This window comes from Lineus longissimus, chromosome 18 (genome assembly GCF_910592395.1).
Source record: "Lineus longissimus chromosome 18, tnLinLong1.2, whole genome shotgun sequence".
NCBI lineage: Eukaryota > Metazoa > Nemertea > Pilidiophora > Heteronemertea > Lineidae > Lineus > Lineus longissimus.
In genome coordinates this window covers 10,140,961-10,166,712 of record NC_088325.1, presented here as the reverse complement: position 1 = coordinate 10,166,712, position 25,752 = coordinate 10,140,961, and the positions used below count along the sequence as shown (strand labels likewise).

The window sequence follows — 25,752 nt, the reverse complement described above, 5'->3', positions numbered from 1 at the left end:
GCACAATTAGATAGAAACTCTTTCAGAGGCAGGAGGGTCCTGATGCTGTCCCGGGAACATGAGGTACGTGGGCTGTGTGAGCCACCTCAGAAAATAAGCTTCTTCAGGAAGGCTACTTGAGTTGCCTAGTTGTGGACTTGTGCCCAGTTGTCTGGGCCTGTCTTCAAGTGCACATTGAGACATAAGCTCGAGTCAGAAGGGTCCTGGTGTTGTGTTCAAGACACATGATGTTCTTCTTCTACTCAGGCAAATGCCTGAAATGAAACACTCATATAATTAATAGACACCAGGATTTTATTCTTCTTGACCAATACAATGTACTTAGTTTACAAATACAAATGTTTTAATTAATTAGCCACTTCCAATCTAGGCCTATTAAACTACATTCAGTCCAAGTCATGACTGTGAACTCGTGGTCGGAGCATACATTAAATGAAGTGCATTGTGTGTGTACAAGTAACTAAAACATTACGCATAACATACAGGGATGTAAATTGTTATTGGGACTGTCACTGTACAAATGTAATGAAGATTTCCTTGATAAATATAATATAATTGTAATCATACATTATCAGTTACAGTTTCTGTAAAAGGTTGAGTGTCCTGAGGTGATGTAACGTCAACACTATGTGCATTGGCCAGTTTCACATCGGGTTTAATGTTTTTAAGTGTAACATTTCTCTTGTCTTGCGAGACATGAAGAATTAACAACTCATTTCTAAAGAGTGGGACATGATCCTACTTGCCCATTGGACAACCGACAGAGTCCCTCGCCACACCCTTAAAATCAGTAACAAGTAACAATAACTATTTGATAATACTTTTTTACTATTCGGCTGGTTCACAGCAAAACCAATTTCATATTTGTCAATTCACTCAAGACCACGCAAGCTTCTTATTAGAATAACCTATATTTTATTTGTTCCCTGATCAGAAGATGTTGCAGATTCAACTTCATTCTGACCGTCCTGCCGATCCCATTTGCAGAGACTGCTGAACAAAAATCCTCCTCTCGCGATGCATTTTCTGAAATGATACGCTGACTAATCACTACATGTACTTCATCTTGGTCATGCAAGATTCTGATTAGCCAATCTATATTTCACTGGTTTCCTCTGTAGAAAAGGCTGCCGATCCACCTTCATTCTGACTGTCTGGACCCTGCCCATCTGTCGAGGCTAGCGACCGAGTCTCATCCTCTTCTGTCCCATTTTCAGAAATACGCCATCCAATGTCATTTTCATCTTGGTCGTTGTGAATAGACCCCTGCTCTTGTTCCTCCTCCTCCTGCTCCTCCAGTTCCCTGACTTCATATCGTGAGTCAATCAAGGCTTTCGGAAACATATCGTCAACGGCTATCGTATTGTTCGTATGAGAAGCAGGTCCGCTTACATTCTCATATTGTGGCCCGAAATTCGTTTCATAATTTGCAGCAAATTCTGATCCATGTGTGTTCAATGGGATGTCTGGGGTACTGTAGTTGTGGCGGTGCTTGCCAAATCGAACCAGACCCGACCTCCTGTTGGTGAAAAAAAGTACTAAGTTTACTGAGTTAAGATATTAAATTGGCTTGGTTCTCAAAATAATGAATTTGTACCAGGTGTCACAGAAAAGATGACATACTTTTGATTTCGAATAGCTATCATATCATAAGTTCACTACATTTCTGCCAGATGTAGCTGAAATCAAATAATTTTGTTTCTAGTTGGTTTGACTTTATTACCTGCATTAGTTATTTCTCAACAGCCATTTAAATCTTTGGACAGGTTTGGCCCCCAAGCAGGTTAATAAATGGGTTTCATTGGTCACCCATCAAACCCTCAGACATCAGTGATAATCCATCAATGATTGTTTTGATGTTCTGGGCAAGGTGTGGTGGTATTGGTTGATCTTGGAGCTAACCTCCATGTTACATCACCCACAGAAAATGTCATTGGCAGTTGTATTGCTTCCTGAGAAAAGAGAGGGCTCCTCGTCCAATTTTAGCGTAAAGTTACAAAAATTCTTTATTTTAATTCAAATTTAAAGCTTTTTTCCAATGGGGGGGGGGGGGGGGGGGGCAACCCCAGGATCCATCCCTGCCAATTGTATATTTTGTTAAACTTACCATAGTTTGAAAACCAGAAATATTAATATGATGATCAAGATTACTGTTATGATGATCATGGCAATGGTAATACCTGTAATGAAAAATGAGATTTCCTTCTCAAGATCTTTGACCCAAAAACATGGAAATAAATTACACTTCTTTTAGTGCAGCAAATTGCACACTTTTAAAGTTGGTTTAAGCTTCAAAAGCTATTAATGTTTACAATTTAGAAATTGAGGCATTTGCATTTAAAGGGACTCTTGTGTCCCATCTCCACAAAAAGTGGTGGAAACTAATTCGCCAATCCACCTCTAGGAGTACCAAATTCTTCTCGGTAAATATGATAATGCAATCAATGGATATATTATTTCATATCTCCAGGATATTGAATAAGATGGCCAAAATACACGTCTGGTTTTCACTGGCACAACCTGTCAGTGTGGTCACATCAATCACAACCAGCCATAAGACATAAGACTCTTCGTCATAGGAGCAATCACACTCGATCATGCCTCATCGCTTCCCTTAATATGTCCTTTGGACAGCTGAAATCACTCCCAATGATAAGGTCCATACCCTTGGAGAGACTCAAAGCCAACTCAACGGACCAAAAAAGAACACTCCAGCTATTTTCAAGCCTGAAATTTACCTGCTATCACCAACTTTTTAAATTACATTTTGTGACTGGGAAGAGCGTTATCCAAAGAACATAGAACTTGCAAAACTGGAGCACAACAATTACTTTTTTTTGTATTCCAAATAAGTTCTCCTGTCCCAATAAATTTTGCCAGGTCATCTATTTCCAGCCATTTATAAGGTGTCATAGACAATGAGGTATGGTTAGTTTAGAGTGGTATAAACTAACTACTATACAGACTTGCAAAACTGCACATTTTCTTGCCTCTTTACTTTTGTTATTAGCAAAACTTTCTTAAAATACAGTGGAACCTCCCTTAGTAGGACACTCTCTTTTATAGAGACAGTCATTTTGGTCCCAAATGGGTCATGACTATACAATTCTAAAACTTCTGTTATCAGTACACCGCTTTGACATTTTGTCCCTAAAGGCCTATGCTGTCTGTACTCATGGTATGATTTCATGGCTCAGGTAAAAAAAATTTTAAACTGTCATAATAATGCAGTTGATATGCTGGCAATGAATTTCAATTCAAATTTTTGTGTTTTCAGTTATGAAATAAAATATACTGCCTACCAACTTCACCAATGCTGTATGTTGTTCAAAGGGTATACCAGACTGCCACGTAGAGGCGTCTCTGTTAAGGAAGATCACTTACGGAGTTGGGGTCGACGTATTCCATCCCATATTGCCCACCCCATCACCAAAGTTATTGCCGAGAGTAGTTAATTGGTGTATGGGTGACCAAGAACTATAACACCATGTTTTATCACATTTGCATGCATACCTGCCTAACAGCTATGTGTATTTCTTATTACCATGAAAACAATGCTCACACCATTTTCCTAAATTTGCTTACCTTGAACGAATGTTGGAGTCCTATCAAAGTAAGGAACTGAACTGCCCCGAGTTTGTGCAGTTGGTGTGTTGGGAAATACATTTCTTGGGACAGTGGAAGTGCTCAGAACTGGAAAATAAAGGATATTGTAAAAAAGGCATATTCAAACATTCTTATCTTACATGACCAGGTTGCAATTTTTACATACTTATTATATCAAGAAGTAATCAAGAGTAGTCTTTTTTGTTTTTGATTCTATGCAGGGCCAATATTAGAATGGGCTTTTGAGGCTGGCATAGGAGTATACATGTGCTACTGGCTACCTGAACACTGTTGTATGCATGGCACCCAAAACTCAAGTGCGCTTGGAACATGAATTAAACAGGAATATCTTTGATTATTCAGATTTCATTGATCAACCTCATAAGAGGGGAGCCACACCATTCACATTAAAGGGAAGCTATCGAGAAACGCTTATAAAAATGGGGAGTTTTGAACGGCCCGGTTAAAACCTAAGGCGGGAATAAGTTTCCTTTGTTAGATATTAGCAGTTTCAAGGTCCCCTAGGTAGTTGCTGCAGTGAGCTGTTCATTTGGCTAACATTGCATAACGTTGCATAACATTACTGGCTCCAGTCAATGAACTGCGTAAGAGGTAATCTCCAATTTAGTTATTTTTACTACGTTCAGCCAGGTGAAATAAAGACTTGGGTCACGACAGGGTTTCTTTAAATAGGCTGGGCAGTCTTCATGATCTGGTACACAAAGAACAACACAGCAGATTCATGCAGTCCCCGAGACTAACTCGAGTGAATAGGACAACATCCCACGTAAAACCTTATTAGTCATTTCGATCTACGACACCAAAATGGCCACATCATCTGGTTTATCAGACACTATGGAAGAATGTAAGATTGACGATAAAGAATTGGATATGGATTGGGATAATTTTACACCACCAGTTCCATTACAAGTTGCTGCAAACTTGTACGATTTGCGCGCTATTCAGGAGCAAATCGATTTCCATCGAGCGTCTATGCATTATTATGCAAACCTTAAAGAGATTTATAAAACAAAAGGGGAACTTGCTGCTCTCGGATTTCAACAGGATAAGTTCAAACGTTTACCAAAAAACCCGGACAGTTCAAATTCACTATAGGCGAGAGCAGGAGGAAATCGGCTACTGAGAAACCACTGGAAATTCTCCGCGGTCAGCCTTTACTAGATGAACTAAAATTACACGTGAGAGAAGACGCAGTAGATGATGGATATGTTGTACCCTTTAGGCCTGATGAAAGTGATGTTAACGTCATTCAGAAAATCATATTCGATGGGGAGAACTATATCACATACGAACACCAAGCAATTCAGAAGGATTCTGTTCTGATGGGTTTGTGGATGGAAAAATTATTCCAACTATCCGACAGCAAATCATTCAACTCTTTTGTTGAGGATAATTGTAGTATAACATCAGGCTGGGCATATAAAATCCGTAACTTTGCAAGTATATTTCATCTCTACCCAAAACTGCAGAAACTGAACATATCAATAACGACTGCTGTGAAAATTAGCAAATCCGTTGGAAGAGCTCTGATTGCAAATCCTACTGAGGCTTTGGATTGGAAGTGACTTCCCAAATTTAGACAAGACAAAACTTGCAGGACTGTAGAGGCTTTGGATTGGAAGTGACTTCCCAAATTTAGACAATACAAAACTTGCAGGACTGTAGAGGCTTTGGATTGGAAGTGACTTCCCAAATTTAGACAATACAAAACTTGCAGGACTGAAGAGGCTTTGGATTGGAAGTGACTTCCCAAATTTAGACAATACAAAACTTGCAGGACTGTAGAGGCTTTGGATTGTAAGTGACTTCCCAAATTTAGACAATACAAAACTTGCAGGACTGTAGAGGCTTTGGATTGGAAGTGACTTCCCAAATTTAGACAAGACAAAACTTGCAGGACTGTAGAGGCTTTGGATTGGAAGTGACTTCCCAAATTTAGACGAGACAAAACTTGCAGGACTGTAGAGGCTTTGGATTGGAAGTGACTTCCCAAATTTAGACGATACAAAACTTGCAGGACTGTAGAGGCTTTGGATTGGAAGTGACTTCCCAAATTTAGACGATACAAAACTTGCAGGACTGTAGAGGCTTTGGATTGGAAGTGACTTCCCAAATTTAGACAAGACAAAACTTGCAGGACTGTAGAGGCTTTGGATTGGAAGTGACTTCCCAAATTTAGACGATACAAAACTTGCAGGACTGTAGAGGCTTTGGATTGGAAGTGACTTCCCAAATTTAGGCAAGACAAAACTTGCAGGACTGTAGAGGCTTTGGATTGGAAGTGACTTCCCAAATTTAGACGATACAAAACTTGCAGGACTGTAGAGGCTTTGGATTGGAAGTGACTTCCCAAATTTAGACGATACAAAACTTGCAGGACTGTAGAGGCTTTGGATTGGAAGTGACTTCCCAAATTTAGACAAGACAAAACTTGCAGGACTGTAGAGGCTTTGGATTGGAAGTGACTTCCCAAATTTAGACGAGACAAAACTTGCAGGACTGTAGAGGCTTTGGATTGGAAGTGACTTCCCAAATTTAGATGATACAAAACTTGCAGGACTGTAGAGGCTTTGGATTGGAAGTGACTTCCCAAATTTAGACAATACAAAACTTGCAGGACTGTAGAGGCTTTGGATTGGAAGTGACTTCCCAAATTTAGACAATACAAAACTTGCAGGACTGTAGAGGCTTTGGATTGGAAGTGACTTCCCAAATTTAGACGATACAAAACTTGCAGGACTGTAGAGGCTTTGGATTGGAAGTGACTTCCCAAATTTAGACAAGACAAAACTTGCAGGACTGTAGAGGCTTTGGATTGGAAGTGACTTCCCAAATTTAGACGATACAAAACTTGCAGGACTGTAGAGGCTTCGGATTGGAAGTGACTTCCCAAATTTAGACAATACAAAACTTGCAGGACTGTAGAGTGTAGTCTAGTTGAAGTTGCTGAATGCAGATTGACTTGATAATAGATTTGTTCACAACAGCAAATCAAAGCTGTGATTTTACTGGGTTTAAATCCATTGTTGCGGAGAAATTGTGCATCACTGGGGAGATCTTTGAGCGAGGCAACAAGACGTTCAGGAGCACAGACATTAAACGTTTCTCCCTTGTGGTTTTCTAGTGTACACCTTTTGCCATTTGTTGGCACCTTAGAACAGTTTTTACAGTAATTTTGAAAACCATCTTTACCTTTCTACCGAGAATAAAATTCACATAGTTGCTTCATCTAAAAGATATCTCCCTGCCGGACTTTTAGTTACCTTAACCCATGCTTTTATTACAGCTTAATTGGACTTTTGCAATTCGTTGTACTTTGGTTTGCCAAATTATGACCTCAACCGCCTGCAGAAAATTCAAAATCAAGCTGCACGACTGGTTACCAACACCAAGAGAAGAGACCATATAACTCCTGTCCTCCGTCAACTTCACTGGCTACCAGTTCATGCTAGAACTCAATTTAAACTTTTAACCTTTGCTTACAGAGCTGTGTATGACGGTGGCCATGCCTATCTTCGGCTGCCGCTTCTTTCCACCCAGAGAACAACCAGGGCAGAAGCGGCACCGAGACTTACTCACTGTAAGTCCAAGAAGAAGACAGCCGGAGATAGGGCGTACAGTGTCAGCGCCCAACAGCTCTGGAACAAATTGCCAGAAAAAATTAGATTGTCGAAAACAATGGCATTTAAAAAAAATGTTTAAAGACGCACCTTTTTAACCTATATTTCCACTAGATGGTGCTTTATTCAATGTGTTTTATGGTTAAATTGTCTTATATCTATGTATGTATTGTAAAGCGGCGCTATATAAATTCTTCTATTACTATTATCTGATTACAAGTACATTTTGAGCATTTCTTACTAGCCGGCTGCGGTGTCTGATAGGCAGTAAGAGCATCAATCAGCTGGTGCTTTCTAACGTAGTCTCCTCCAAACAATCGTTGCCACATACCACACTAGCTGTCACCCCTTTTACTTGGTGAGTGGTTTAGACCATAGACGTATATGCCTTGGTCTCGTTTACCTCGCCCCGTTTGGCCGTGTTGCGTTGAGCACACGTACAATACCTTTGTCATCGGACGCCCACCGGGCGTGGCCCATACAGTTGGACATGCAAGATAACAGGAACAGCTGTTTCGCAATAAACGCAGTTAGTAACTAAAACAAGCCGTCCGTTCGAATCGCTGCAGCACTTGGTTTGTGACAATCGTAATAAATGTACGATTGGCATTTTAGTTTCACAGTGAAGCTAGGTTGTTGGAGTGCTTCATGGGTTTGCCGCGCCAGCACATGGCGGTATCAACGAAGAAAATGTCCCCCTGGAAAAAGTGTACGATCCTATTGTATTTTACTGTCTGGTTCTATAGAGGCCATGACCGTTAATAGGTCGGAGATTAAAGCACATAATAAAATCATTTGTTTCCTTTGCCTAACATTCTATCCTAGGACATTTTACACCGGTCCCACGGTGTAATGCGTAGCCATAGTCCTTCGGTGATATTTAAAATACAACAGAAAACCGTTTTATTATTCTGAATGCTCGGTTTCCTGGGGCTGAGCTTTAGGCATGATTCATGGCAAAACGCATTGTTTTCCCTGGATTCTGGCTGGTTATTCCCACCTTTCCCAGACTGCATTATTCTAATACTATTGACTTCATGCCAACGCCTCAGAATTTTCTATTCAAAGCCCCAAAGAAGTACACAAACATACTTGGAAATAATTCACAAAGAATTTTCAACTTACCTTTTATCTTGATCAGAAATATCAAAGTGACCATCAGCATCGATAGTTCCATCTTTAACTTTTCACAACTACAAAATCTTGCTCAATTCCTCGGCAAAGAATGAAATTTTGGACAACTCCAGTGTAACTCGAGAGTCAAGGCAGGTCGTATGTAATTCTTCATGTAAAAATCTCCATGGCCAATTAAACTAATGAGCAAAAAACCAACAAACATTTTATCACAATTGGCCAAATTGTACCGGTGCCATTTGTGAAAATCTTTCATGTGTATTCTAACCTTATCAATTGAGGATATTTCGATGTTGGAATATAGCCGGTGGGTACAATTTGATAACTAGTTTGTAGATGTTCTCTTTTTTCATTCAAATATTTAAATTTCTTTATCGGGTCATTTAATCACGAATAAATCAAGAATAGATCATGCTGATCTCTCCGCGCTTTGCATCCATATCCCACCTCCCTCATGAAGTCGGGAGACTTTAGGATTATCAGACACCAAACAGAAAAACTGGCATAAGTGCTAATATCTTAGAGAAATCAGAGTTGATTTCTCTAAAGTCATGTGCAATAAGAAAACTAGACATTGTATCTTCTACAAACCATGCATACTACTAAAGAGGTTAAGAGGAACGGGGTTGTCTAATGGTCATTTAGTGTTGGACACCTGACCTGAACGGAATGGGTTCTGAACATCGCCACATTGCTTGTGACCATGGGATTGTCACTTTTCACAACTAAGATCAGAGCAACAATTCTGATAAATTGGCTTAAACCTTTTAATCAGACACATTTCACAGAATCCCTGGGCGGATTAAAAACTCCTTGTTAACTATTCCAACACACCTTGATTGTAGAGAGATTATTTATTCTGTTTAAAATCGAAATTAAATTTTAGGTGAAGTGAAATTAACACGGCTCTGTTAGGTCTCTGTAGAATGGAGCGCAAAATCTCACCGAAACCTTCGGCCAGGGGCCACAGGTTTGGGGCCTTCACTTTAGCTCCACCCTCAACATCTCCATTCAAGTCATGAGACCCACAATTGTGGTCTTAAAGGGACAAACTAGGCACGAGATATGTTGATTTTTCATACAAAACTGGCTTCCAGCAGGACTGTTACTTCTCCAAACAGGTAATTGAAAAGTCATTGAACTGCAATAAACAATGCACTAGAATGGGATGTAACCACAGGTCTGCCTGAAACTCACTTGCTATGTCCAAAACTGCCTCGAATCATTGTCCAAAATCATTATTAGAACTCAGCATCTGTGTGTTACTACTACTGGTGGTGCATGGTGGCAAGCAGAGACATTATCCTCCTGGCCAGGTAACTACCACGCCCAAATTGTCCCTTTAATTTCTTAAATAAAAAATTAAAAAATAGGTCACATTTCACTATGATTCAAGTACCTCTTCTCACCGATGCCGACTCCACCCAAGTAACAGTGGCCACATGTCCCATCACATATCATGAACATAGAGAAAAAATATGATAAATCATTAAAATTCACTGCTGAATACACTTTAAATTCACAGCTGAATGGTTGGTATCAAGTACAAGACCCATATGCGACATGCCCTAATTCCAAGGAACATACGGTACATCTATTATTTTGAATGGATTGTCATGTTATTCAGAGTGTGTGGTTGTATGCGATGTGGGCTAGCTATCCTGGACAAAACTAAAACGTCACTGAGTCATTGCTAAATTTGTCGTCTAGTTTAGGTACCTCCAAAATTTGATTAAGGTGGAGTTGGTCTTGTGGATTGCTAACGTTATTGGAAGCGGTCTCATTTTGAGGTCTTTCGGATGCCCATCAGGTAGGTGTGTTATGGACAAAAAGCCTGCTTCACCTTCTGATTGCATTATCAACAGTCTGATGCTATAAGTAGGCTACGTGTCAGGTACAGTATAGTAGGCCTAAAGCCTCGGATATGGTATATGTATTGGGTCTGAATCCTATTTTCACTTAAGTGACATTCAATGGTCCTCTGGTGTGATAAAAGTACGCCTGTTCATAATTTAAGTGACAGCTTATGGTCCTTTGGTGTAGCATAGGTATGCCTAAAGCCTGTTCCTCATTTAAGTGACATCCCATGGTCCTTCAGTGAGATATAAGTAGGCCTAAAGCCTGTTTCTCATTTAAGTGACATATCATGGTCCTTCCCTGTGATATGGATAGGCCTAAATCTTATCCCTCATTTAACACCTAATGGTTCTTTGGTGTGACATGGCACGCCTAAACCCTGTTCCTCATTCAAATTCTGTCCAATTCAACCTTACTGCCACCACTAAAACAGCAATCGGCAACGCCCCATTGAAAAAATCATAAATGTCCAGAAAAACACACCCTATGTGTGTAAGCAACTTTTGCGTCGCCTCGAGTGCACACCAATTTCTACACGTACATTACTTTAGGGAACATAAAGGTCGGTATCACTTATGTCCCATGAGGCCACATTTCTTTTATTTGTTGGAATACGCATCCCCCTGGGGAAAAAAAGAAAGTCCCAACGGCAGTTTTTGACAGACTTTTCAATTCTCCCCGACCATAAAACAGAGAGAAATGAAATAATATTTTTACCAACGACCAATTTTAACCAATTTTTATCCCCCTTGTGTGATCAGAGTAAAATTGATATAAAATAAGCATGTTTTTATTCTTTTTCCCCCACCCCACTTAGATTTTGAGTCTGATGGAATTTTTTTAAATTCCTGCCCCACATAGGTTTTGAGATTGAAGAAAAATATTCATTTAATTTTTTTATTCCCGCCCCACCCACATAGGTTTTGGATAAGTTTCGCAATCCCAACTTATCAAAAAAGTGTGGCCTAAATGTAATATTGTGAAAAAGGGCTGTTTCAAAACTTGATGTAAAAAGACAGTGCCAGACAAAAGGACTACTCCAAAATTCCATCACAATTCAATCACGATTCTATTTTCGGTGGTGTTATTGTATTTTTGGGAAAACACCACGACTTTGCCTTTGGCGCTATCACATGTCACTTCCCTGTTTGAAATTCTTACCTGTTCAAAAATACTCGACGCTTTAGCCTAAGAATTGTAGCCAATGTGGCAAATATGAATACAGTCATGGGTGAGAAATATCTAAATTGCACTTCCCTGTCTTCTTACACAATTTCGTTTGTAATTGTGTACTCCTTTGTGACCATCTGATATAATCAGTTTCACTGATGCCCCGATTTTTCTAATCCCCTTTTTTAAGTACAGTGGAACCTTCCTTTAGCGGACACCTCTTTATTAAGGACACCCTCTCTATTAAGGACACTAGGTTTACTCCCAAATTGGCTGTTTCGATTCAATTTGACCTCTCTATTAATGACAGAACTTGTCAGTCCTGAGGGTGTCCTTAATAGAGAGGTTCTACTGTACTCTGAAAGCATGACTAGTTGAGTCATATTCATTTTGTTTCGCAGTAATGTCTATTTCTTTCCAAAAAATCCAAAGAACATTCAGCAAAATTTGGCAAAAACCCATGCGCCCCAAAGCTTTGGTGCCCCCCAACCTTGTCTTTACTGTAGTTACAAACACCCCCTTCTAAATTATAACACAGGAAAATTATACTTGCTCTGATCTATTTACTGCAACTTATCTATAGTGTTACAGCAGTTATGAACTACACATGTATATGTCGGCTTGCTTACATATTTCTAATGATGATCAAACAAAGAAAAATGCAAAAATTGTCCAGACGGTTTTTTTAAGGCAATGCCCATAACTTGGCCCAAGTCCAGATAACCGCTCAATGATTTATACATGCAACCTGTGTGTTATACGCTCATCCAAGTTGTAACCGCACTCAACGTTGCCTGGAGACATCGCGCCAGCCATTCGCCCATAAAGGGAGTCCTCCATGGCCTGCGGGTTAAGCCTTGCCATATAACTGGGGGGGAATAGTACCACAATTTTTGTGAAATGTTTGCCTGTCTTCTTCCTAGCACGCTCGAGTGAATGGTGGCATGTCACCTGACCTCAATACCTCACCAATCAGAAACAGAGCAACCAGGAAGTAGACAACCAGCTGGGCATACATGAAACACACCATTACATCAACTGAGATGTGTTTGGTGAGGATTTTTACGCTGGGCGTTGGCCTGGTGCTTTTGATTCAAAATGGTGAGTAGACATGGTCAACCTCAGGGGTCGTCCTCTTATTTAAATGCAGAATACTTTGTGCTAAATTTAGCCATGTTTTTATACTGTCTTGTCACAAACATGTTAAAAGATGACAGTAAAGTGACTTGGTGTATATCGAGTCAAAAGTAAACTGCTTTGGCGGTGTCGTTTTGCATACCACTTCGTGGGTCAAGGGCAGCAAAAGTTTTAATTAACCAGAAAAGATATCTACTTTCACTTTGAATGATCTTGGGAATACCCACAACATGCACATACTGGTTTCCGCTGAAAAGTTGTGGACAAAAATTGACAAACAGGCCACCTTATTTCGAGTTCGACGTTCGTGACGTTAAAAAATAGGTCAAATAAAAAATTGGGAAATATGTCATGCAGATGATTTGCATTTGCATTTGAGGGAAGGCAAACGTACTGCTTTTAAGTCAAGTACCTATTACTGTAATATGCCAAATTTAAACAACATTTTATTATTGCTATTTGCGATAACAAAATTTCCTTCAGTTTTTCCAATTTGTGAATTGAGGTTATTTGTAAAATCCGCAAAATATAAAAAGCCCCAAAAATTTTGCGCTTTACAATAATACAATGTACATGGTTATTCTTTAAGGGGAGAGCATAGGCTCATTTTGATACCCAAAACCATAACAATCCATTGGAAAAATGCAACATTGGGGTTGAAAGAAGGCAACTTATATAAAAATTGGTGATACAGTGGAACCTCCCTTAGCGGACATCTCTCTATCAAGGACAACCTCTGTATTAGGGACATTCATTTTAGTCACAAATTGGTTGTTTCCATTCAAATTGACCTCTCTAATCAGGACACCTCTCTATTAAGGACAGCACTTGTCAGTCCCGAAGGTGTCCTCAATAGAGAGGTTCTACTGTACATGCATATGGGCAGGAGTTTTTTTTAATGTTACAGGTTAATTTTTATACGATCGTCATTTCAATGGTACTAATGAAATAATCTGTCAATTGTAACAAAAAGTCAAAGCAACAACCATACAATGCTTTTCTTGTTTCTTTCAGTAAATTGTTCTGCAACATGTCAGGAGAAATATTTAGATGGACAAACAGCGGATACCAAACATATAGTTACAGTTGGGGAAAAGATAACACTCAAATGTGATTTGTCTGCGGTCAACGAAAAAACGGATGTGGTCTACTGGAAGAATGATGAAGCCGTGATGTCCGAGGATGATGGTGTAATTCCAAAATTTCAGTCTAAATTCAATGTATCTTATGGGAAGAATGCGAAAGGGATACTTCTCTACACAATCTCATGGATAGCAGAGTTAGACGATGCAGGGAGTTATAACTGTACATGCTCAACAGGTGGAATAAGATTCAGAGTTTGGATTAGACGTAAGCACTTAAGCCTCAAAACAAGAGGGCTAAGGCCCAAAGGCCAATCATGAAAGCGCTCTGTAAACAAGTCATTTCTATCACTCTGACCAGAAAGGAGCTGTGACAAAATGAAAATTTTAATCAAAAAGTGGTTGTCGCTTGACCTAAAGGTATTAAACATTGTTATATTGTCAAGCTTTATTTTACTGTTCAGCACCGGCAGCAATAGAAATTACTTATTTGCAGAGTTCTGTCAATTCTTGATGCCAGTCACTCCTGTTTAGTTAGGGAGTTCTTCAAAAGAGGTCAGCTCTGGGATGTAACAGAAATTGTACACGTTGATGAGCAACAGCATCTCGTGTATAACATTTTTTGTGATGGGTAATGTTAGTGACCATTTGATCTTTTTTGCAATTTTTGCAACTTGGAAGGCAAACGTGAACTTAAAACGGTTCACGAAATAACCATTGCACTTTGGCAGCAAACATGGAATTTTCTCTACCACCGATTGATAATGAGTAAATTCTAAAATGTCCAGGCAGATCCTTTCGATTGGAAATATCAAGATCACACACAAAATTCATTGCTGTTAGCAAGTATAGTTATGTAACTGGCCAGCAATGCCATCCACCTGCAGCAAGCCAAATATCAATTCCAAAAATACGGGAGGATAAGCAATACCAATTTTAATTTGAGATAACTGATTTGCAAGGAGAATGACCAAAGCATATACCCTACCAGTAGGGCCGTTTAGACGACAGAAAAAAGGCCCGATGAGATCCGATCGAATCCGAATGCGGTCTAAACTTCCCTGGTGTAAACGCAAACTGATCGGGTCTCATGTGGTCCCATCGGGTCTTCAAGTGGTCCTGCACCTCTTTTGCTGGTTCCATCGGGGCTAATCCGGATTCATCCGGATCAAATTTAGTCGTCTAAACGCGATCGGGCCTAATGCGGTCTTATCTGGACTAATTTTTTTTACCTACACGCATGCGTATTGGATATGGTACTTCGGCAATACTTCCTTTCATTATAAACCCGTGGATTTTCGCGGGAATTAATGTCGTTTGGATTGTCAGTTTTATAGTATTTTCTCTTGGCTTATTTTCATTATTCCAATATGGTGAAGGATATGTTCACGGACATGGTTGTTTTCGATCTCATACATATTTGGAGCGATCAATCCATTCAGCGGAAGCTAGACAGCAGCTACCATAAGAACGAGCTTGCCTAGTAGCATTATAACCCGCATTGTGGCGCTAAATCGGTGACGCCACCGCGACATCCTGCGGATTATTGGTGGAACCAAAAGAAATTAGTCCACATCAGTCCTCATTGCTGTTGAGCGTCTAAACGGTTACATTAAAATGAGACCACGTCCGGTCTGGAATGGGGTTCGATCGGATCAGAGCGGATGCGGTCTTATGCGGTCTTTTTGGAAAGCGTCTAAACGGCCCTAATATGACAAATCTGCATTAGGGCCAGCGGGACGTTTTTGGTGAGAACGCACAATGGTATCCATGCTTTTTTCTCTTGCATTCTTTTTGCACGCTTATACCCGAAGGCACTCAAGCAATGGCAATGCGCATAGAAGGTAATACACATTTTAGGGCAAAACGTTCCTTTTTGAATATTGTTGCATATTTCCAAATCTCTGGCAATACACAAAACCTTGGCTTTCATCCTAATATTGTATCAATTTTTTTAGGCCCCTGCAATAAACGAGAAAATGTCCGCCAAACAAATACGACGACATCTCCAGTAGTTCTCAATTACTTGAAGACAAATAAAAGCTATCCTCTTCAAGCAAATACACCTCTCAATTTCAAAATTGGCCTGGACTGCAACTGCACTTGGCCAGAAGTCAACAGGACTTTCCAAGGAAAATGGTATGGAACCAGTACAGATGTAAGTAATGTATACAGTAGAATGTCCCCTTGCGGACACCTCTGCCAGGTAAACACCTCCCCATTATGGACACGTCCGTTCAGTCGTGATTTTTTTTAGCCAAAACCTCAGTGACGCTGACACCTCTCTACTCCGAATTACGGAGGCGGCCATAGTGACTTTTTGATCCAATCACCTCGCAATTAGGGACAGTATACAAAAACGATGGCTTCCCGTGTTAACATAGGTAGTCAATTAGGCATAACAGTTGAGAAGTTTGCGAAATTTATTAACATAATTAGACACTGTATTCAGTTAATTAAAGGGTGGAATGAATTTAATGTCCTCTGCTCCCCTAATTTAAACCGAATGTTTTGTTTATTATCTTCACTGCGCATCATTATGCCAAGATACCTTATTGCAACATTAATTGCAGTGCATTGAGTTGTCTGTCCCATTGTGCTCAAAATACAGAGAATAAAGCTTGGTGTGTAGTTGCTCAATCAATTGCTACAACTAATTAAATATATGTACACTGTCTATGTAGTGTACGAACACAACTTGCTAATAATAATGTTGGCAAATCAAAATTACCTCCACTAGAAATGTCATAAGGTGTTATAATGAAGTAATTTCGAATGTGCCTGTAACTTATGTCAATTATATTGAAAGAGTTGATTTTTAAAACTGATTCGTCTTCGTCAAAACTCCCCTACCACAAATCTTATTGCAGGACCCTGGCTCAAGCGACCCTTTGCCAAGCCTATCTGTAAATGGAACTCAAGATTCTACCAAGACGCCTATTGGATGCTACACTGGCAAAGGAAGCGTGACGTATCGGTACAGAAATGTCTTCGGATCTTTTGCCAATGTAGAATTCAAGTGCCCGACTGCGGAGATAGACAAAACATACAATTTTTACATCGATGAGGTGGAGGAGAAAAAGCCGGAGGAGTTCACCACAATTATGAGCATCTCCTGCAAAGGTCAGTTTTACACAAGCTACAATCACAGAAGTGGTGACCAACTAGGCCCCTTAATCCTAGCATGATCACTAGGAGTTGAAAAATCTGATGATATTCCGGACAGTCGGGCAGTAAATGGTGAAAAGTAAACTGGTAGTTCACCACAGAAACTTTTTGATAATTGACAAATTGGACAGACATTGATATTTCTACTCTTTTCAGCGGTAGACGGTAATAAAGGCACTGGAAAAAATGGCACTGGAAAAAAAGGCACTGCAAAAAATGGTACAGAAAAAAAGGCACCAGGTAAAAAAGGCACTGGAAAAAAAGGCACTAGGAAAAAAAGGCACTAGGTAAAAAAGGCACTGGAAAAAAAGGCACCAGGAAATCACTATACTAGGTAAAAAAGGCACTGGAAAAAAAGGCACCAGGAAATCTCTAGGTGAAAAATTCACCTCGGCCCAAAATTCATATGGGGTGCCCCCCATGCATTTCTATATGGTATGTGTTTTTTTGTTAGTTTTTTTCTCTAGATAAAAACCTGCAAACCTTCCCCAACCCGTTTTAGTTCACATGGGTGAGCTCTGGGGGTGATTTCATGACATCATGTCTAAGCGTCGTCGCTTACTTTTTGACACTCTTGTGATAAACTATTGTATCTTGTAGAAATAGGTTATTGGTGAGGGAACCCTGAATCCAATTTGATTAAACTACTCGACCAAATCGGATGATCTTTGTATCATTTTTTATAAGGATTTCCTGCCTATCCAAGCTAGTTTTTCTGGTCGGAGGGTACTGAAAATAGGCTATTCCGTTTTTTTTCTGGTGCCATTTTTCCTTGTGCCTTTTTTCCAGTGCCTTTTTTTACCTAGTATAGTGATTTCCTGGTGCCTTTTTTCCAGTGCCTTTTTTACCTAGTGCCTTTTTTCCTAGTGCCTTTTTTTCCTAGTGCCTTTTTTTCAGTGCCTTTTTCTCCAGTGCCTTTTTTACCTAGTGCCTTTTTTCCCGTACCTTTTTTTCCAGTGCCTTTATTACCTACATTCCTTTTCAGCCAACTGGCAGAAAAATCTCAAAACATGCCCCTAATACCAAATTAGCAAAATTCGAAATTAATTTTTTCATCAAATAATTTCTTTATATCTGTAGACTTGCCACAGCATATATTTTTTCAATACCTCTCCAAATATGTACTTGAGAGTTAAAAACATGCACTCGTCTAATTGATAGGCCTGGGCCCTCCAACCTATGAATATTCAATGGTGGTATTGTCTCAGAACTGATAAACAGCTGGAGGGTGTATTTTTGGCAGAAAAGTGACATACATGTAGATCTATCAATCTTGACACTAGAGGCGCTGACTTCCTTCCTTACAACACCTCTGGTACTAGTAAGTTGCCACCATCTTGAAAAGCAGTACCGCGGATATAGAAAAGGAAAGGATTTTTCTTATTGCAATGAGGCTACATTGCCTTCGATACAGTGGGACGAGCAGATCTAATCAAAGACCTAGGAGAAGTACTAGAAGAAGACGAGGTCCATATGTTTGATCTACTCCTACGAGATGTCCAAATAAAAGTCAGATGCGGGAAAACTTTGGGAGAAAATTTCAAAACCAATATAGGAACACCACAAGGAGACTGCGCCAGCGCCATTCTCTTCACACTGTATTTTGCAAAGTGCATTCAAGAAGCCAGACCACCGACCTCCTTGATCACAACTATCACAGAGCCAATCCACAGCCAGAGATTACCCCTCCACATCTCCAAGACCATAACTATCACCAACCAAACCCAGCCAAAGAAACTCAACATTGATCAACAGTATGCAGACGATATAGGATGGGTCACAACAAGTAAAGGAATCAGAAGCTACGTCAAAGAAAACATCCCACCAAAACTAAAGAAGAGAAACCTCCATGTCAACCTAGAGAAAACAGAAGAATTTACCATCAGCCGAACAGGAGACGAGGAATGGAAAAAAGCAAATACCTGGGAAGCCACCTTGACATGGAAAGGATATAAAGAGAAGAAAAGGCCTAGCCATGGACGCCTTCAACACCCTATCCAAATACTTCACCAACCCAAGAGCCACAACCAGAATCAAAATGAACATCTTCAGAACTTTCATCACCAGCATCTTTCTTTACAACAGTGAACTCTGGACCCTCACGAAACTACTGGGAAACAAAATCGACACCTTCCAAAGAACCCTCCTGAGAAGAATAATTAATGTCAAAAGAGCAGACAGAATCTCAAACCAAGAACTGTACCAAACAACCAAAACCCACCCATGGAGCCAAGATGTAAAAAGAAGAAGACTGAACTAGCTTGGACACCTCCTAAGACTACCAGAGGGAACACCAGCAAAACAAGCCATAGATGAATTCTAAAAGCCGACAAGAAGACCCAGAGGCAAACCAAGAACCACGTGGATGAGCCAAATAAAAACAGACCTCGCTACTATCAACATAAACTTTGACATAGATCACGTGACCGAACTGGCAAATGATAGGGCGGCATGGAGATGCCTTGTGACGCGCGTAATGTCAGCCAATGACGGAAAGCGTATTTGATGATAATGAGGCTAACGCATCACCACTAAAGCCTGTGAAAATGATTGTTGCCCTACGCTGCGTTTATAGTTCTCCATACAATCATCATTATTAAGGGAAGTATTAAGGGCATTATAACCAAGAGAAAACTTGGGTGTGACCAAGAGTACATGCATACAAAGAGACAAGCCAATGTCCAATTGCCTGTAGTTGTCCAGGTTCTTAAGAAGTTCAAATTGATGCTTTATTTTCTTGTTCTTGGGTTGACTTAGAGGGGGCCACTTACCTCAAACTCATCTGCGGTACTTGTTGCTCATCTTAAATCCATAATCCCAACCACAAAAAACATGTATTGCAAGTTATGATGCTTTGTCAAAGATTTAACTACAATGGGTTTTTTTTTATACTACTGGTTCAAAATCTTTACTTTATCATAAATGACATCCTGTTGTAGTCCAAATACAACCTTTAGATAATCTGAATGGAGGATAAAACTACAGTGCTTGGCACCGATGATTGAGCAATGGGGCCCAGCACCTGATTTCTCAAACTATCCTTTCCTTTTTTCAGCCAGTTATTGTGAAAATTATGAATTACATTTTGTCCTAATCGGGGCCGGCATCTTCGTTTTCATCTACCTTGTGTTCGCTATAGCCATGGGATGTCTGAAACAAAAAGGTAACTTATGCGGTGATCTTCCAGCTCCAAGCAAACATGTTCCCACAATGTTTCTGCACATCAAACAGCGGAATTAATGTAGTGTGCAATGAGACATATCAGTCAAAAATGAGACCACTGCACCAGCGCCAATTTTTTTCGGCAGAAGACACAGCAACAGGAACATGTTTGGAACTCGATTAATCACCCCTTTTCTTCCCTCTTCCTCCCAAAAGTTTCATAAGGCCTTTGCCACCACCAAAGAAGATAGGACAGGAACAAATTCCAGACCTCTTGTTTTTGATTGCTCCGAACAGTCTATCACTGCCACTTCCAGCAGTGCAAGTATGGAGTAACTAGGTCTGTGACGCCAATTATGATAATTCTGTAGAATGAAACCACCATGTTCAGCACGAAAATTTCAACCACCTCTCATGGATTTTTAAAACTCCCATTCAAACCAACCAAAACCATGGCCAGAGATCTTTTCTTTGGCAACTTCAAGAGGGGAGGACAGGGACATGACATATACCAAACTTATTCTCTGCATTGATTTTTCCAGATGCCAAGAAGCAAATAAACACGAAATGTATCTTCATAACTTTGCTTATAGTGGGGATCATAGCGGTTCTTGGTGTAGCTCTTGGCCTGGGAGGCATTTGCACCAAAGGCTTCACCCGCGAAGGTAGGTAACAATTTTTATGTCATGGCTATTTTTTGCATACAATTTTTCCACAGACATTTTTAGATGATCATACTACAAAATATTGGCTAGAGGACACCACCCTCACAATAAAAGCTCTGGACCTCTATGGCAAACTCTATAGGACAGCTAACTTCATTGCCCAAAACAGGCTAACTGCCTAGCTTGTGCCTCAAGAAAGTCTGAATGCAAAAAAGGTCTTCTGGAATGCATATCTAGCTAATTCACGAGAGAAAGAAGTTCAATTAAACAAAAGGCCCAAGGGCCTAGGCACTCTGCTGAAATACATGGGTCAGTGTATTTTCAGCATGTATTTGTAGGTAGGTCACTTTCAACCTCGATTTTGTTGACATCCTGAGACTCCTGGACAAATAATGACAAAATGTGCAACTTACCAGTGAAATTTAAGAGCCTGGGTGATAGGTATTGGAGAATATAAGAAACAATAACCATAAAAATGTAGTCACTTTGGCAACATCCAGCTTTAAAATGGCCTTAAAGAATATTTCAAAGATGGCAAACAACCAAATTTTTTCAAAAGAAAGAAAATATGACATAAGCTTACAAGTGAAAAAAATGATCAAAAAAAATCAGAGTGTTTTGCCAGTGGTGCCCTGAAGTGGGTCTGAACCCACAACTTTTGCAATTATACAAGAGCAGGAAATTCAAACTTTAGAAAAATAATTTCTGTTCCTACATGTTCTATGAATTCGTTCGGGTGCTAAAGTGGAAAAATGTGAACATCCTTTGGATGGTGCACCTGAACAAATGAAGAAAGCTGTTTCAGCCACATGATAGACTAAAAAACTGCTCTCAGCATTGGACAATCTTGTGATCAAAAACGGTATATCTGGTTAATGTGTAACTATTTTTGTGGGAATTTTATAACAGAGGAGCAGTTATTACCTTTTTTATCATGAAACAGGCATTTTTACAAAGCAATAATGGAAGAACCTATTTTGTGCAGTCCTGCACAGTGTAATAAATTTTCAAACCCTCTTTTTCAGCACTGCCCCCTCCAGTGGGTACTTTGGTCGGCATTATTATAGTCATTATTTTGGCTATTGTGGCCATCATTGTCAGCATTCTATTCCTATGTTGGTTAAAAAAGACAAAAGCACCAAAAGGAAATCATATGGTTAAGGTCAGTATTTTATCTCATTCTGCCTGAAATAATTGTGCCTTGGTCCCAGAAAATGCATGGAAAGGCCTTTTTTGATTGATGGATTCGATAAAGATTGCTGGCAGGGTATGTAGTGAGATTGAGGACAAGCAGTTGATTGTAACAGAACTACAAATTTGCTCATTATGAAAGACCACTGCCACAGGACAGGATGTCAGTGAATGTAACAGAAAATATGTTAGGCCGTGCTTTTCTCCCAGCAGTCATTCATGTTACAACCACGGAACGCTTGGTTCTGATTTGGTGGCAAAAATTTGCTTTGAGTCGTTTTAGAAAAGAAATTATTGACACCTTACGGTAGTTCCTTGGTTGTCTAATCAAGACCACTTGAGGAGACCTCAATTTATGTCCATTGCTGCAAGTATACAAAAGTCTATTTCAGCTTCAAAACTTCCATATTGGGGCTAAATAATGCATGAAATGCGAGTTTTTATGTCATTATCTCTTAATAGTGAGGACTTTCTTCAGGGAGAAGCTGTGGTAAGAAGAAGTTGGAAAGCCTTGCCACCCAACTGAAATATCCCTCTATGGCAGATACAGCAGGCGGCACAGAGGAATAGTTACCCTTCTTCTTATTTGATTAAGGAGTGTAAATTGTCATGCTGAAGAATATTAAATGATGACTGTGTAATGCTATCAAAATCAATGATCATATTATTCCTTTCTCTAGGAGCAAGAAAACCCAAGTTTTAGTAACATCCCTGAAATGACTGACTCAAGAACACCTCCACCAGATGAAGGACAGGCAACTGCTCCAACCAACACCAAACTCGCTCATCCGAACATCCAGAAGGATTATGAAAACGTTCCGCCACATCAACGTAAAAAAGAAACTGAATATGACAATATCCTTCCTGGAGCACAACACCGGAATGCGAAGATTTGTACGATTTGCTGTAAGAATCCTGTACAAGTTTATTTCAAACCCTGCAAACACGTGGCTGTTTGCAATTCTTGCGCCAAGAGCATGCAAGATAAAGCTGAAAACACACAAGCAAACTGCCCAGTGTGTAGGATACCAGTGACAGACTTCCAGACACTCTGCATGGTGTGTTTGGAAAATCCAATCCTTGGGTACCTCACACCCTGTCTCCATGAAGTAGTTTGTAAATCATGCGCCACTGAATTGATGAAGAAATCTGTTGCGTTCTGCCCTTACTGCAACAAAGAGGTCTTTGATTACAATCTGTAATTATTTCATACAAAATTTAGCAATCATATTTTTTCATTGCAAAATGAATGACACACCAAATCTACTTTGGAGCCTCATCCTTTGAAAGGTGTAAAACCAAGTGTCCTAGTCTTGGTTGCGATGCCAGAGCGAGAAGGACATTATTCAAATGAAGAAATTATGTAGCTTGTGTCTAAACGACCGTCCATAAAGTACGTGTACACTAAAACCTGGATTGCCGGGCTATTTTAACCCGGCAATGATTAGAGGGTCAGACCCATCTTTTGCCCAGGATCAAAATTTTGCCCGGCTTTGGGCATGGTGTGGACAAAAAAAGCTGGGTTATAACGTTTACTGGGCCCAGCTACAGATGGCGCTTGTAGGAACTCTCCTCATTATACCGGTATACTCTGTCATCACAGACAATTTTTACATTGTATTTTCGGTTGCAATATAGTTTAGATCTCGCACTTGCACAAGTTTATTTCACTCCTCATATCTATTTTGTATCCGAGTACATGATTTACGGTAGAATAAACTTATTTGAATCTTGAATCTTTGCGGAGATTAGAATCACACATATTATGTAAACACAAACCAAGGTGTCAGTGTCACTTTTTCATCATTTTCGATTTGCTATCGCCATACGATGGCAATTTATCTATCGCTGATTGTATTGTATTGTGGTCAACAGTATCATAAAATCGCTTCTGAATGAAGATGAGGTATGATAAAATACCTTTACTATTCATCATGTTCATGAAAATGAATCTCTGTATATGAACTGTCAATATTTTACGATATAGTTATTAGTTAAATTTTCTTTATTACCCAAGAGCCAAACCTTTACTATTCATCATGTTCATGAAAATGAATCTCTGTATATGAACTGTCAATATTTTATGATGTAGAGTTATTAATTAAATTTACTTTATTACCCAAGAGCCAAACCTGATATATTGAGATTAATATATTGTTTTATACAGTCCTAGTCACAATTAACACACCCTGTTTTGCGCAGGCTGCGTAGAACCTGCACTTTAGTGCCGCCAGCTGCTTACACTCTGGTTATGTGCACATCACTTTCCTTATGTTAGGGCGTAAAATTCCGCAATCCAACTTGGCAGAAGGTGCATGCAAGTTGCGCACAGCTCATGCAAAGGTCACCTCGATGTGGTCGGAGCTTTCATGAAACCTATGCTCAGGTTGTGTGGAAGGTGCTAAACCCCCGAAACCAAGGAAGACAAGGGTCACATTCTAAAAGCAAAAGGAAAAAAAGCGACATGTAGGCAAACACAACATACAGCAATCCAACATTTGGGAAATGGTGCAGGTAAGTTGAGCCAGACAGCTCATGGAGAAGTCAGCTAGACCTACTCGGAGCATTCATGCAACCTACGCTCAGGTTGTGTGTAGGTTGCGGATACACTGCGCATTACATACACAGACTCAGGGATGTCAATTGTGATTGGGACTGTATTTCTAGTATTTGTAAATATGAATCTCTGTACATAATCTTTGATGCAAATGACATTATAAAGATGGCATTCTGGACATCAACTTTATTTCACCGACCCATGTTGCCCACTTTGTCAACGGCGAATTAATGGCAGCAGTAAAGTGGAATGACCATATATACCATGTGACTATATATCGTACACAGAAATATGTTCACGAATAAATATTGCCATAAAAATCATGAAACATCGCGAAAATAAAAATCTGTTTGGGCAAGCCGTAGAGGAATCGGTTCAGAAAAGTTGACCACTGTGAAAATGTTTATCCGCTAAAATATATCCGTTTATGGTAAATAAAGAAAATAGTAAATCACAGATTCTGTGATTTTTTATGCATCCTAGTGTCGTTAAAATTTTCCAAGTGATGTGTAATCCACTTTATCCAAGATGTGTTCAAATGTCTTATTACTGTTTAGTTAGTTCATCCATCAGGCCCTATGAATAAAATGTTTGTTTATCATCCGTGCAAGTATACTTTCTCCCACATCAAAAATCTTCTTTCTATCTATTCGTTACCAAATTTGATCATCAAATAGGGGCTCATACAGATTCAAGTGGTTTCATTATCTATTTGTTTGCATTCCTGATGACGGCTTTGTTCTATTGACAACAAACATGTCCAAACAAAGTGAAAATAGAAAAGTAGCCTTAAACGTTTCCACGATTGGGAATGGCCTGTATGAATTTCAAAACAGTCACTTGAAAATATCCAATTTTAAAAACATGCTGCTGTGTATTGATTGTGTAGCTAAACTATGACAAAGATTTTTTGTGTATAAAATATGATCAAGAAACTTTGATGTGCATTGGTAGTTTTATGTATGTAGGCTACATGTAAATATATGTGGGTTTCAGTGCCATTCTCTTCTTTATCTTAGACTTTTTCTAAGTAGCGGTACTAGTTTTGAATAGAAAAGATGCACAATTTGTGATGAAATAAATGTTTTATTTTTAGAAATGATTGTCTTTATTTATTTTTTCTATTGGAGATTTTTGGACCAATTATATTGTGATTTCAAGTACATTATCTCTACTAAGACATTGTGACGAAGCAAAAGATCAATAAGCAAACAAGAAAAACAAAAGCTTTTCCCTTATTCATGTTATCGTATGCCTATCAGATGCAACCTTTGATATGAAACTTCAACTATCGTGCTCCACAAGATCCCAAGATCCGAATGCACAAGTTGAATAAGATTTTCATCGCGTCTTTGAAGGAAAGGAGCACTGTTTTCCTAGAC

The 25,752-nt window shown here is 39.5% G+C and overlaps 2 protein-coding genes across 4 annotated transcripts; one reads left to right on the top strand and one right to left on the bottom strand.

The window, feature by feature from the left end:
* Positions 1–677: 677 nt before the first annotated feature.
* On the bottom strand, positions 678–12,825 carry LOC135502054 (uncharacterized). Its single transcript, XM_064794539.1, has 4 exons — positions 12,742–12,825; positions 3,586–3,693; positions 2,108–2,180; positions 678–1,519 (listed from the first exon to the last, which is right to left on the bottom strand). Exons 3-4 carry the CDS (start codon positions 2,164–2,166, stop codon positions 1,096–1,098), a joined length of 483 nt encoding a protein of 160 aa, XP_064650609.1. The 5' UTR covers positions 2,167–2,180; positions 3,586–3,693; positions 12,742–12,825; the 3' UTR covers positions 678–1,095.
* Positions 9,981–25,469, top strand: LOC135502041 (uncharacterized). Of its 3 annotated transcripts, XM_064794517.1 has the most exons (10): positions 9,981–10,191; positions 12,332–12,509; positions 13,560–13,895; positions 15,586–15,785; positions 16,498–16,750; positions 16,952–17,035; positions 19,851–19,958; positions 20,500–20,622; positions 21,648–21,784; positions 22,494–25,469. In XM_064794517.1, exons 2-10 carry the CDS (start codon positions 12,425–12,427, stop codon positions 23,013–23,015), a joined length of 1,848 nt encoding a protein of 615 aa, XP_064650587.1. In that variant the 5' UTR covers positions 9,981–10,191; positions 12,332–12,424; the 3' UTR covers positions 23,016–25,469. The 3 variants fall into 3 exon arrangements, with proteins under 3 accessions (XP_064650587.1, XP_064650589.1, XP_064650588.1); XM_064794519.1 differs by lacking the exon at positions 12,332–12,509; XM_064794518.1 differs by lacking the exon at positions 16,952–17,035 and having other exon boundaries at positions 9,983–10,191.
* The last annotated feature ends 283 nt before the right edge of the window (positions 25,470–25,752 follow it).

Coding starts and splice junctions, on each gene's coding strand:
- LOC135502054 (XM_064794539.1), bottom strand. CDS start 2,166: ATGATCATCATAACAGTAATCTTGATCATCATATTAATATTTCTGGTT. Junction 1,520..2,107: donor TTTCTGGTTTTCAAACTATG/GTAAGTTTAACA, acceptor TTTCACCAACAG/GAGGTCGGGTCTGGTTCGAT.
- LOC135502041 (XM_064794517.1), top strand. CDS start 12,425: ATGAAACACACCATTACATCAACTGAGATGTGTTTGGTGAGGATTTTT. Junction 16,751..16,951: donor TATGAGCATCTCCTGCAAAG/GTCAGTTTTACA, acceptor TACTCTTTTCAG/CGGTAGACGGTAATAAAGGC. Junction 19,959..20,499: donor GGGATGTCTGAAACAAAAAG/GTAACTTATGCG, acceptor TGATTTTTCCAG/ATGCCAAGAAGCAAATAAAC.